This window comes from Salvelinus sp. IW2-2015, unplaced genomic scaffold (assembly GCF_002910315.2).
Source record: "Salvelinus sp. IW2-2015 unplaced genomic scaffold, ASM291031v2 Un_scaffold3858, whole genome shotgun sequence".
Classification (NCBI taxonomy): domain Eukaryota; kingdom Metazoa; phylum Chordata; class Actinopteri; order Salmoniformes; family Salmonidae; genus Salvelinus; species Salvelinus sp. IW2-2015.
In genome coordinates, this window is record NW_019945132.1 from 32,613 (window position 1) to 47,301 (window position 14,689).

At 41.8% G+C, this 14,689-nt stretch overlaps 1 protein-coding gene across 1 annotated transcript in view; it reads right to left on the reverse strand.

Annotated features, from left to right (window-relative positions):
- LOC112076582 (OX-2 membrane glycoprotein-like) overlaps window positions 1–7,241 on the reverse strand; it is a 14,230-nt gene extending 6,989 nt beyond the window's left edge. Inside the window, 1 exon segment of the mRNA XM_024143316.2 lies at window positions 5,977–7,241. Within this exon segment, the coding sequence (XP_023999084.1) occupies window positions 5,977–6,028 (52 nt within the window). The 5' untranslated portion in view covers window positions 6,029–7,241.
- Between the last annotated feature and the right edge of the window lie 7,448 nt (window positions 7,242–14,689).

Here is a 14,689-nt window from a genome sequence, read left to right on the forward strand (position 1 = left end):
GGGACCGTCACTCGCTTGAACCTTAACAGTAAGCTTGTACCCCTTGCTCTGCAAGGCCGCGGCTCTTGTGGGTGCGATGCCCGGGGTAACGATGCTTCGGGAGTGGCTAGAGTTGCGATGTGGCAGAGCCCGCAGGTAGGTGCTCTGCACTGCGTTGAGCCAGGTAGGGGCAGGAAGAGGACGGAAGACTGCTACTTACATGTGGTGCGGACCCGGATCAACTGGTCTTGACTGGAATGAAGGAGGACCACATCAAAAGGGGGGTGAGTTGTAACCGATGTAAGGCTAGCTAGTTGCAGTGATGCGCGGGCTAATAGCATTCAATCGCGTGATGGCACTCGCTCTAGAGACCTTAAAGTAGTGTTCCTTGCTCTGCAAGGCTTTTGTGGCGCGATAGGTAACGATCTTCGAGGGTGGTTGTCGATGTGTGCAGAGGTCCTGGTTCGAGCCCAGGTAGGGGCGGGGAGAGGGACGGAAGCTGTACTGTTACACAAGTACACCTACCTCCTCCCTGTAGGCGTCGCTTGTGTTGGTAATCAAGCCTACACTGTAGTGTCGTCTGCAAACCTTGATGAATTTCGGTTGGAGGCCGATGCACTTGCAGCGACATGGGTGAAGGGTACAGAGAGAGGGGTGAGATGCACCTTGTGGGGCCCAGTGTTTGAGGAAGCGGAGGTGGAGAGGTTGGTTTCTACTCACTACCTCGGGGTGCGGCCAGTCAGGAAGTCCAGGACCCCATTGCACAGGGACATGGGTCGAGACCAGTGGGGTCTCGAGCTTGAATAGAGTTTGGTGTAGGTGGATTGAATCTGCTGAACTGTAGTCGAAGAACAGCATTCTTACATAGGTATTCCTCTTGTCCAGATGGGTTAGGGCAGTGTGCAGTGTGGTTGCGATTGCGTCGTCTGTGGACCTATTGGGGCAGTAAGCAAATTGGAGTGGGTCTAGGGTGTCAGGTAGGGTGGAGGTGATATGGTCCTTGACTAGTCTCTCAAAGCACTTGATGATGACGGAAGTGTGCTACGGGGCGATAGTCATTTAGCTCAGTTACCTTAGCTTTCTTGGGAACAGGAACAATGGTGGCCCTCTTGAAGCATGTGGGAACAGAAGACTGGGATAAGGATTGATTGAATATGTACGTAAACACACCAGCCAGCTGGTCTGCGCATGCTCTGAGGACGCGGCTGGGGATGCCGTCTGGGCCGGCAGCCTTACCCTCGTTTAAATGTTTTACTCACGTTAGCTGCAGTGAAGGAGAGCCTGCAGGTTTTGGTAGTGGGCCGTGTCAGTGGCACTTTATTGTCCTCAAAGCGAGCAAAGAAGTTGTTTAGTTTGTCTGGGAGCAAGACATTGTGGTCCGCAACGGGGCTGGTCTTCCTTTTGTAGTCCGTGATTGACTGTAGACTCTGCCACATACCTCTCATGTCTGAGCCGTTGAATTGCGACTCTACTTTGTCTCTATACTGACGCTTAGCTTGTTTGATTGCCATCTTGTAGTTGTCATGTCCAGATTAAGTGACCAGGGGCCTCGACCCCCAAGGGGCCCCACATTGATTTTGTTGAATCACTCAGGTACAGTATATGGTGGCAAAATTGCAAGATTATGTTATAATACTTTTATTGCATCAAATGGTTGTTTTATTCAACAGAATAGAGGATTCTTAACTATTATGTGTGTGTTCTACTGAGGATGGGCCTCTGGGAGAAAACACTGACAGGAAATTTACCATGTCTTTTGGGTAATCAAACCTAAAGAGCATTTCAGAGCATGAGTTAATGTTTCTGTTCTATACCGTACCAGGGAGAGATGGTTCCAGTTTGGAGTCGGAGGGCCAGACACTGGTCTATACAATGAAACCTGTTGACACAGCAGATAATGTCTGCTATGTATTATAGGTATCTTTCATACAAATCTTAACGTTGTGACCCATTCTATATATCTGTTGTTCGTCATGTAGGTTGAAAGGGGTGTATCTTGGCTATTAAAGACCTTTGTACTTTTGTCTCGGGGCTCTCAACGAATCATTTGATCGTGAATCGTCGACCAGCCATGACCAGCCATCATTATCATAGAGCAATCAATCGATTCACTTTATATGTGTGTGTTGTATTGACCTGCTCCATTATTAATAAGTGATTAAAGATTTAGTTTAGGTATAACTCTGACTTGTGTGATAAGTTTGTCTGATAGTACAGAAATGAACCACCACAAGTATCATATGAACACACATTAGACATGTAGAATTGCAGGAAATTAGCTTTAAAGACAGCAACATTTTCTCTCTGCCAACAAGAGAGGTGTGAACAGTTTGGGGTCGCACTGTGAGGGGGTTTGTTACTACGTCAATAAATGACAATATCCATCCGGACCTTTGTCACCTCGGAAAGTTGTGTGACTGGACCTTCTCAAATGTTGTTAAGCGCGACGCAACGCGGAGTGCCTGAATACAGCCCTTAGCCGTGGTATATTGACCATATTCCACAAACACCTGAGGTGCCATATTGCTATTATAAACTGGTTACCAACGTAATTAGAGTAGTAAAAATAAATGTTGTCATACCCGTGGTATATGGTTTGATATAACACGGCTGTCAGCCAATCAGCATTCAGGGCTTGAACGACCCCATTTATACTGCTGTATAATGCACTATGCATATGGGCTTCACAGAAAGTGTTACCAAATATACACTACATCCATCTAATACCAGGTTGGACCCCCCTTTCACCTCTAGAGCAGCCTTTCTTGAGTAATTGCTCTTTGCTAAGAAGCCATTTTTGTTTATTTTTTTCCATTTTAATTTAAAACCATCACAGTAAGGGACATCATTGTTACCCAGAAATTATTTGACATTGAGATGGAAAAAAAATAATGCTGCATTGGACCTTTAAGGGAAGTCTAGTTTAGTCGGGAGGAAGTTATGAATGAAGGGGCTTTGAAAGTGACAGCAGTATGGGTAAGAAACTGACAGCAGTATGGGTAAGAAACTGACTGCAGTATGGGCTAGTAACTGACTGCAGTATGGGTTAGTAACTGACTGCGGTATGGGTTAGTAACTGACAGCGGTATGGGTTAGTAACTGAACAACCGGTATGTTAGTAACTGACTGCAGGTATGGTTAGTAACTGACTGCAGTATGGGTTAGTAACTGACTGCAGTATGGGTTAGTAACTGCTCAGTATGGGTTAGTAACTGCAGCAGTATGGTTAGTACGTGACTGCAGTATGGGTTAGTAACTGACTGCAGTATAGGTTAGAACTGACAGCAGTATGGGTTAGGAACTGACTGCAGTATGGTTAGTAACTGACAGCAGTATGGGTTAGTAACTGACTGCAGTATGGGTAAGAACTGACAGCAGTAGGGTTAGTAAACTGACTGCAGTATGGGTTAGTAACTGACAGCAGTATGGGTTAGTAACTGACTGCGGTATGGGTTAGTAACTGACTGCAGTATGGGTTAGTAACTGACTGCAGTTATGGGTTAGTAACTGACTGCAGTATGGGTTAGTAACTGACTGCAGTATGGGTTAGTAACTGCAGCAGTATGGGTTAGTAACTGACTGCAGTATGTTAGTAACTGACTGCTATGGGTTAGTAACTGACTGCAGTATAGGGTTAGTAACTGACTGCAGTAGGGTTAGTAACTGACTGCAGTATGGGTTAGTAACTGACAGCAGTATGGTTAGTAACTGACTCGGTATGGTTAGTAACTGACTGCAGTATGGGTAGTAACTGAATGCAGTATGGTTAGTAACTGACATGCAGTATGTAGTAACTGACGTGCAGTATGGGTTAGTAAACTGACTGCAGTATGGTTAGTAACTGACTGCAGTATGGTTAGTAACGACGCAGTATGGGTTAGTAACTGACTGCAGTATGGGTTAGTAACTGACTGCAGTATGGGTTATTAACTGGCAGCAGTATGGGTTAGTAACTGACTGCAGTATGGAACCATGTGTTGAATTATTAAAGTAACATCAACTACAGAACTTGTGGACATCAGTGAATATAAGGAACTGTGGCTATAGATCAATCCTCTTAGTTTGTTCACTCATTAAATCATAGTAAACTACAATTCTATCAATCTTTACGATACAACATACACTGATTGTATAAAACATTAGGAAACCTGCTATTTCCATGACATAGACTGACCAGGTAAATCCAGTTGAAAGCTGTGATCCCTTATTAATGTCATTTGTTAAATCCCCTTCAATGAGTGTTAATGAAGGGGAGGAGACAGGTTAAAGAAGTTTTAAGCCTTGAGACAATTGAGACATGGATTGTGTATGTGTTATTCAGAGGGTGAATGGGCAAGACAAAAGATTTAGGTGCCTTTGAACGGGTATGGTAGTAGGTGCCAGGTTCATCAGTTTGTGTCAAGAACTGTAACGCTGCTGGGTTTTTCACACTCAACAGTTTCCCGTGTGCATCAAGAATGGTCCACCACCCAAAGGACATCCTGACAACTTGACACAACTGTGGGAAGCATTGGAGTCAACATGGCCAGCATCCCTGTGGAACGTTTTCACCTTGTAGAGTCAATGCCCCCCAAAAATGTAGGCTGTTCTGAAGGGGGCTTCAACTCAATATTAAGAAGGTGTTCTTAATAACTTGTGCATTCAGTGTGTATAAGTTATAGTGGTGTAGTATTCAGAATGGTCAGAAGGGGGAGTACAGAACTAGTCTATAATCTAGTCTAGGTACAGTAAGAGGAAGTTATGAATGAAGGGGCTCCTGCATTGCTTGCTGTTTGGGGTTTTAGGCTGGGTTTCTGTACAGCACTTTGTGACATCAGCTGATGTAAGAAGGGCTTTATAAATACATTTCATTGATTGATTGGTAGATCTGTTTTATGTGATCTATTTCTATGCTTATTGTTTTTTGCAGCTGAAAGTACAAAAAAAATGTTGGTTATGGAAAATATATTTCACAGTGTTTTAGATGGTACAATGATTCTCTCCACTAAGCATTGATGGTTTTGTCACAAACTGAAATTAGGCGAACTACTAGAATTTTTGCAACCAGGAAATGGCGGAGCGATTTCTGCACATTGCACCTTTAAATAGAATAAAATCAACCACTTACAACTACACTGTAAAAAAAAAAAAAAAAAAAAAAAAAATTAAGTTGGCCCAACTCAAGATCTTTTAGTAACTATTCCAAGTTGTCAAAAACTTTGTTCCATCTTAACTAGACAAGTTGGGTTCAAGTTCAATCAAGTATTGTCTCAGTTTGAGACAAGTATATTAATGTTGTACTTTGAGTCCCCCTTGACTCCTTTCTAGTTTCAGTTATTATCCAATTAATTGACTGGACAGTGTTTTTTTCTGTCCTGAGAACAAATCCACTTTTTTGCTATAGCTGATATAATGCATCATATGGCAGCTACTGAACTATATATTTAAACTGTAAACTGGTCCCTGACAAGTACATTTACAAAAATAAAGTACAATACATCTTTCAGAGAGGCACAAGGGGAAATATCTTAATAAGACATGTATTTTGAGCCAAGACAGTATTTTAAGCTGAGAGTTTCAGCAAACTCAGGTTTTTTTATTCATCTCAAATGATTGGCTTAGTGAAGTATTTCATGTCAGCTTAAAAATCCTGGCAATTCAAATGTCCAGGCAACTCGGATATTTAAGCTCCATGGACGTTTTATAAGTTGCATGTTTTACAGTATAGAACAGGAAGATGCTGATGTTTGTATACTGATGGTGACTGGACCGGCTATTCACCAGTAAAAAGACACCTTAGCTTCAATAATGTTCAAAATATAACACTTTTCATTGAATTAAATGTATTCCTTTAAGGACTATCTGCAGTTACAACTGATGCATAATGCACCTATATATTTAGTGTAGTTATCTACATCTCATAATGAAACGCAAATCTGTAATGTATTATACTGTATAACTTACATTTAAGACCTACAGACTTATCAAGTATTTCATATGAAAACTGATGTAACTCACCCTCAGGAAGGAATAGCAGCAGAATAGAAAGGTAACTGTTAACATGAGCCATGGCAGTAAGGTGATGGACCTCTGGATGATGTGTGGCTTGGTGAAGCTAGGTGATGGACCTCTGGATGATGTGTGGCTTGGTGAAGCTAGGTGATGGACCTCTGGATGATGTGTGGCAAAGCACTATTTGAAGCTTGGAACCGTTTTCAAGTGAGGCATGGTAACTTAGTACGTTGGATAGTTTCAAAAATAACAAGCTCTGTTCTGCAACCTTGTTGGCCAATTTTGAATGTGGCTTTGTGTTGTGAGCTCCTCCCATAGAGATAAGGACAGTTGCTAGTCTCTACAGCTCCTCCTCCAGTGAAAGTGAAAGTAAACACAGAACAGTATCAGGAAAACACCATTACAAGGTTGGAGGTAATAACATTATGTATCATCATGCATAGCTAAGTGAATCTAACGGTGAGATTAACTTAACATATATGAAGGTTTTCCCTTGTGTGTGTCAGTACCATTGCTTGCTCAAAGATGTAGCTGTGAAGTAAGTCTCTCCCTACAGCCGTTTGATTGGCTCAGCAAATTGAGTGTGAAATCAAAGATAAGGGTGGCGTCTGAACTCTGCTCCACACAGCAAGCAGATTTGATTTGTAAGTACTGTATATTATACATGTGTAGGCAGCATGCACAACCAAGTGTGTGTGAGAACGACATGTAAGATATTCATGTGTCAAGGGGAAAATGGACTAGCCTGAATACCAGTCTCTAGCTAACATTCAATGTTTTATAAGAAACATTAATGTGTTGAAAATTCAAAATTGTTTGCATAGTCAACTTACACACAGCTCTGATACACACGCTTACCCCACCAGACATGCCACAAGGTTTTTTTTCATTGTCCCCAAATCCAGAAAAAATGTAAGCGTCCAGTATTATATGAAGCCATTATTGCAGATCTGGCTCCTGACCCTAAGACTCAGTTTCCCCTCGTCTGGAGGTCCCTGCCTGGTCCGGTTGGGGAGTCTCCGCCAGAGCCAGAGCCCTTTACGCTGTCATAGAGCTACTACCTGGTCCTGCTCTAGAGGACAAGCCAGCTCCTGCCAATGGAACCCAGAACGCTCCCTCCTTCCAGTCTCAGACTGTGTCAGACCCAGAGACTGTTTCCTCTGACAACTCTGCCCCTAGTACAGATACCCTGCTGGTATCCCCAACAGCCTCTGATAGTCAGTTGCTGGAGACCTGTTGGACCATATAGTAGGACCTGTCTGCCAGCCTTTACCTGCCACTGTGTCCTGCCCTTAGTTATTAGTCAGGRCATGTTRCCGAGTGGCGCAGCGGTCTAAGGAACTGCATCTCAGTGCAAGAGGTGTCACTACATTCCCTGGTCGAATCCAGGCTGTATCACATCCGGCTGTGATTGGGAGTCCCATGGGGCGGCACACAATTGGCCCAGCGTTGGCCGGGATAGGCCGTCATGGTAAATAAGAATTTGTTCTTAACTGTCTTGCCTAGTTAAATAAAGGTTAAAAATGTAAAATATTTCCCTTAATGTTATTAGCCTACCTCCTCTCTTTCTCTATTGTTGCTTCATTCTTTCAACAGTTAAATTAAATAAGTTCCGTTGTCCATATCGTCATCATTCTAATGACATCCTTGAATAACATAGGACTAGAATTAGATGCAGAAGAAGGCTTCTCTTCAGGAAGATTGAATGGTTATGGGTTTGAATAAATAACTGCCATAGGGTACCGCCATCGCAGGTTCGCTCTTCTGCTGTATCTAACATTCAGCAAAAAATAACTTGCATCCGTCTTCGAATAGTCTTGCTATAAGAAAAAACGAAACAAAAAAAATTATGTCCAGCAAGCTGTTATTTAGGGCTAGCTTCCCGCAAGCGGGACACCTGCCGACAACATCCGGTGAAATTGCAGGGTGCGCAAATTCAAATAAATATTTGTAATATTAAACATTCATGAACATGCAAGTGTCTTATATGATTTAAAAGCTTAACTGTTTGTTAATCCAACTGCGTTGTCAGATTCACAGCGAAAGCATACCATGCGATTATCTGCGGACAACGCCCCACATCAACATATTTTTCAACCAGCACAGGCTTCACAAAATGACAAATAACGATTAAATAAATCACTTACCTTTGAAGATCTTCCTCTGTTTGCAATCCTAATGGTCCCAGCTACAACATGAATGGTCGTTTTGTTTGATAAAATCCTTCTTTATATCCTAAAAAGTCTGTTAGTTGGCGCCATTGGTTTCAGTAATCCACTCGTTCAACATGCAGACAAAGGAGTCCAAAAAGCTACCGGTAAACTTCATCCAAACAAGTCAAACAACGTTTATATTTAATCCTCATGTAGTCTAAAATGTAAATAAACTATATTTCACACGGAAAGTACTATGTTCAATTGGAAAGGAAAATTCATAAGCGCGCGCCTTCTCCCATGCGCACCGAAAAACTGATTTGGTTCAGGTGCTCTCCAAACAAAACTCCAAATACTTGTTCGTTTTTCAAAAAAGAAGCCTGAAACCTTGAATAAAGACTGTTGACATCGAGTGGAAGCCATAGGAATTGCAATTTGGGTGACGGACATATATATATATATATATATAAGCAATAGGTTTCCGTAATAAGAGCGTGGGAGCTGAAAATAATAACATTTCGTCAGATTTTTGCCTGGCATATTAATTCTGTTATAGCCTCAGACATTATTTTAACAGTTTTAGAAACGTCAGAGTGTTTTCTATCCAATGCTATGATGCGGGAGCACAAAAAAGGGCTCTGATGACACCTCCTTCACTGGATCCGCCCACATCTTCACCGCTGGCTCTGCCTCTTGAGTGGGAGCTAAACAACTGGTTTGATGAGGTACCTGGCGTCCAAACACCACCCCCAGAAGAGGCGGAAGGCGAGTCATCGAACAAACGGGAGGAAGCCGGACTAACAGTAGAGTTTGTTTGGGTTAACTTGATGCAAGGTTTAGACTTAGATGACGCATAGACACTGTCGCTAGTAATATTTTCACAGTGACATTTCACAGTGACAGCTTGCCGCATTCTTTTTGCAAGAATAAAATGTAACTCAGCGCTAAGGCTGACTTGGTCCCGAAAAGAGTATATAAGAAGCATGCCTTCATTAAGAAGGTGTGATAGTGGTACTTGACTTATCACTGACAGACTGCTCGTGATACTTCAACTATCATCAACCTAAAAGGTAATATCTGACTTTCATACTCTAGAACAATTGTATCTTTTGACTGCTGATTCTTGGACGAGACCTACTGAGACAAATACCCTATACACTCCTATTGCTTAATACATCCACCCCCTAACCGGAGTTGATGAATAGCATCAGTGGTGTTACAAAGGGTCTTGATCTCGAAAGCAGTCTCTCAACTAATCAGTTTTTAAAAAAGTAATAGTACAACTTCTAGCAGGAGAAACAGATACTGAGTGATTGGCTAAACCTATAGAGAAATTGTGAGTTGAAGAACATACTCTTTGGGAACCAACCAGGTCAACCTACGCTAAGGTAATTAACCGCTTGTTGTAATACATAGATAAGGCATTAAGAGTTCAAGTGTTTTGATGATTATTGATGTTGTAGATTAAGGACAAAAAAGAAACTGTAATAACATGTACAACTGTGTAAATTGCAAACATTGAATAAAAAGTAGAAACTAGACCCAAAYCCCTAGGGGAGAGAACACCTCTGACACTCCCGATCTAGGGGAACAAGTCTAGTTTCTACACAAAAGACAATTTAAGGGATTGGACAGCCAACTCATTTATATTGTAAAAGCAAAGTTACTCTGTATTAATATTCAAGCAGTATTAACCGACGGGTATAGGCATTAAATCGTGGAGGAAAGCGTGTGTCTAGATACAAGAGTATAAAAGGTAAAGGTAAAACATGTACTCTAAGTCTGATTGATATTATCTAAGATCCCGAAACAATAAACACTACAGGCAATTCTCCGAACTAAGGGCAGGAATCAACAAACCAGGTCAGTCCGGCGGACCTGTGAATCATCCGTTCGCCGGATGATATAAGAACTCGAGTGATACGACTTGCGTCACTCTTGACGGGGGAACCTGTAAGGTCAACTCAAAATCCCCTACCGCGACAGCTACCAATTATATGCATATCCTGGCTTCTGGGCCTGAGTAACAGGCAGTTTACTTTGGGCACGTCAGGCAGGGGGAAATTCAGGGAACTGCCCCCTAGCCCTAAGAAGATGTATAGTCTAGCTTTTCTTGCATAGGACTCCAAGAGCTACGGATCGCTTTTTAAGGAGAGGCCAACGGAGCACAGCTGCTTGCATAATACACAAGCGACAGAGGCTATAAATTAGGAGCCTATTATGCATAACCCATAATCAATTAGCTAAATATAAGGCTAATGCTGCATTGAATSTATTACCTGACTTAGGTAGCCTAGGACATCAATATATAGGGCTATATGTCAATCTAGAACAGGATTATRTATTTTGGATGCAATTTGAATGGAGTTGACGGAGAGAGAGACAGAGTGCTCACGCGTGCACTGATTTAAAGCAATAATATTCAAGTGATAGGCTGTTTTATAAATCTGCAGTTGCAATTWAAAAAAWWMWAAAACAAGGTGACTCCCGAAAGCCAGAAGGAGATGYGTAAATTAGACACACATTTGGTCTTTATATTACTGTAGGATAGGCAATGCTGCAGCAAATGTAGGCCTACCTGTCACTAGAAAAAAAGTTTCCATGATACGTATGTCTGATGATTCATCAAGCAGGGGTCATAGAGAATCCAGATTTAAACATCACATATCATTTAACAGTTCCATTTRACGGAATACTGTTCATATACATAGTTTATTAATTTACCGGTTTCTCACAGTTATTTATCCAGGTAAAAGGGAGCGGTTTTGGGCGGTAATCCCGGTAAATCTCTGTAACCGGTTTCCCGCCATTCAACCCTAAAGTGTAGCTGTACTATTATGTAGGAACGTTTACCAAACTTGTAGTTATGTGTGAAGCCGTTAGTAATGTGTGTCATCTATCTGTAGTAAAAATGTTAAAAAGGCAATAGAAATAAGGTAGTTATTAGTATTTATTCAATGTTACTGTGAAATACTAACAGCTGATTTTCCAGAGGGAAGTGAACAACCAGAAACCCATTTAAACCAATGTGTGATAAACTGGAAAAATGTTCCCTAATATCTTTTAATTTTAACAAGATAATTGAGCAAGCTTCTGTAAAATACACAAATCATCAACATAAACCTTGTACTTGAAAGTTTACTGAAGACAGGCGTAGCACTAAATACATGTAAACAAAAGTGAGTTATCACAAAGACACAATTTACAGCCAAATATACATTCATCAGACATAGGAATTTTATTKAATATAAATCAGGGGTCTCCACATGGTGGTGCAGGTTTTTGRTCCGGCCCAGTTCTACCACACCTGATTCTAATATTCAAGGTTTTYATAAGCAGCTGACTAGTAGTATCGTGTGGTGTAGAACAGTCAGAAGTTACAAATATCACAGCTGAGCTGCAGCACATCACCAAAGACAATACACTGAGTGTATAAAACAGTAGGAACACCTTCCTAATATTGAGTTGCARCCCCTTTTGCCCTCAGAACAGACACATTTAGTAATAATAAATCATTCTAAATGTTTAGAAGATTTTATTTTACTCTTACACCCTCACACACTCAAAGTAACTTGGAAAACATGGATTGAGCTAGTGGTTAGATAATCCAAATAGTAGCAAGGATATAGGAGTCAACTTTGTCTCATGGCCATTTCTAGGTTTATCTTATCCCATAATTGTCAATTTACTACATTAGCAAGAGGTTCACAATACAGAGTTTGAATGATCCTCTTTGATTCGTTGTTGAAGTAAAAAATATATATATATATATATATATCTCCATTGTGGTGTGATGGAAATGTATATCAGGTGAAGATCCAATGTGTTTGGATTGTAGAAGAGGTTGGGGAGGAAAGCAAATCCAGACTAATTGTGGAGAAGAAAGTAGGCGTGGCGTTTGGCCAGAGCAATGTGGATGGGTGGTCAGGCTAAACCAAAACGGAGCTCTATATTTGTATTTAACATATTTAACCAGGCAAGTCAGTTAAAAACAAATTCTTATTTACAATGACGGCCTACACCGGCCAAACCCGGACGACGCTGGGCCAATTGTGCGCTGCCCAATGGGACTCCCAATCACAGCGGCTTGCGATACATCCTGGATTCGAACCAGGGTGTCTGTTGTGACGTCTCTAGCACTGCGATGGAGTGCCTTAGAACGCTGCACCACTCAGGATAGACCAACGAGTGATATATGTTATATTGTTGATGATAGAGTTATTCTAATGTTATCTTGAGTTTGTCTATTTTGTATAAAACCAGTTTGTGGAAGAATCCTAAACTTAAGAAGCCTAACTTACAACAAAAAATACAGACAGACATTTATTTAACTGACGTGGTACTATTAAAATAAGAAAATAGTTTACTATGACTTGGCACTATTACAGTAAGTAAATAGTTTGACTATGACTTGGCATTAAAACAATCCCTGAGTTTCCACTGATCCAGATATTGGAGATTTGAGATTGACCTAGACCTATCATGCCAATTAACATGTATGTATTGACAAACCATGGCATCTTTCACCAGCCAATAAGACTTAATCACTGACTGAAATCACCATAGAAACCTCSTTAGTGGCACKACCAGAAGGCACCACACACTTAACCTTGGTGTCTTTGTAAGGTAGACAGGACACTGTTGCAGTAGTTGTGACAGTTCATTGGGGTGGGTGACATCGACCGTGGTGGAATGTTCTATCATTATGTGGTCCCAGGTTACTATAGGAACAGGTCATCCAGTAGCAGAACAGGACAGAGTGATGTGACTGTTGTTGGTTTGTGTGAGGAGTGAGGGTCCATACAGCTCTTAAGAACAACAACAGACACAGTTCACAGTGAACAGCACATATCTAATTTTTATTTTATTTAACCAGTAGAGCCAGTTGAGAACAAGTTCTCATTTACAACTGCGACCTGGCCAGAAAAAGCAAATCAGTGCGCGCACAAACAACAACAACAGAGTTACACATGGAATAAACAAACGTACAGTCCATAACACAATAGAAAAAAATCAATATACTGTATGCAAATGAGGTAAGATTAAGGAGGTAAGGCAATAAATAGCCGTAGTGGCGAAAAGTATACAATTTAATAATTAAACACTGGAGTGATAGATGTGCAGAAGAGAATGTGCAAGTAGAGAACTGGGGCAAAGGAGCAACATTTTTTTTAACAATATGGGATGAGGTAGTTGATGGGCTATTTACAGATTGGCTATGTACAGGTGCAATGATCTGTGAGCTGCTCTGACAGCTGATGCTTAAAGTTAGTGAGGGAGATATGAGTCTCCAGCTTCAGTGATTTTTGCAATTCGTTCCAGTCATTGGCAGCAGAGAACTGGAAGGAAAGGCGGCCAAACAAAGAATAGGCTTGGGGTGACCAGTGAAATATACCTGCTGGAGCGGCTGCTACGGTGGTGCTGCTATGGTGACCAGTGAGCTGAGATAAGGCGGGCTTTACCTAGCAAAGACTTATAGATGACCTGAGCCAGTGGGTTTGGCGACGAATATAAAGCGATGGCCAGCCAACGAGAGCATGCAGGTCGCAGTGGTGGGTAGTATATGGGGCTTGGTGGACAAAACAGATGGCACTGTGATAGACTGCATCCAATTTGCTGAGTAGAGTGTTGGAGGCTATTTGTAAATTGACGTCGCCGAAGTCAAGGATCCGTAGGATAGTCAGTTTTACGAGGTTATGTTTGGCAGCATGAGTGAAGGAGGCTTTGTTGGAAATAGGAAACCGATTCTAGATAATTTTGGATTGGAGATGCTTAATGTTAGTCTGGAAGAAGAGTTTACAGTCTAACCAGACACCTAGGTATTTGTAATTGTCCACATATTCTAAGTCAGAACTGCCAGATTAGTGATGCTAGATGGCGGGCAGCGATCGGTTGAAGAGCATGCATTTAGTTTTACTTGCATTTAAGAGCAGTTGAAGGCCACGGAAGGAGAGTTGTATGGCATTGAAGCTCATCTGGAGGTTTGTTAGCACAGTGTCCAAAGGGCCAGAAGTATACAGAATGGTGTTGTCTGCGTAGAGGTTGATCAGAGAATCACCAGCAGCAAGAGCGACATCATTGATGTATACAGAGAAATGAGTCAGCTCGAGAATTGAACCCTGTGGCACCCCCATAGAGACTGACAGAGGTCCGGACAACAGGCCCTCCGATTTGACACACTGAACTCTGTCTGAGAAGTAGTTGGTGAACCAGGCGAGCAGTCATTTGAGAAACCAAGGCTGTTGAGTCTGCCGATAAGAATGTGGTGATTGACAGAGTCAAGCCTTGGCCAGGTCAATGAATACAGCTGCACAGTATTGTCTTTATCGAGGCGATTATGATATCGTTTAGGACCTTGAGCGTGGTTGAGGTGCACCCATGACCAGCTCGGAAACCAGATTGCATAGCGGAGAAGGTACGGTGGGATTCGAAATGGTCGGTGATCTGTTTGTAACTTGGCCTTCAAAGACCTTAGAAAGGTAAGGTAGAATAGATATAGGTCTGTAACAGTTTGGGTCTAGAGTGTCACCCCCTTTAAAGAGGGGATGACCGCGGCAGCGTTCCAA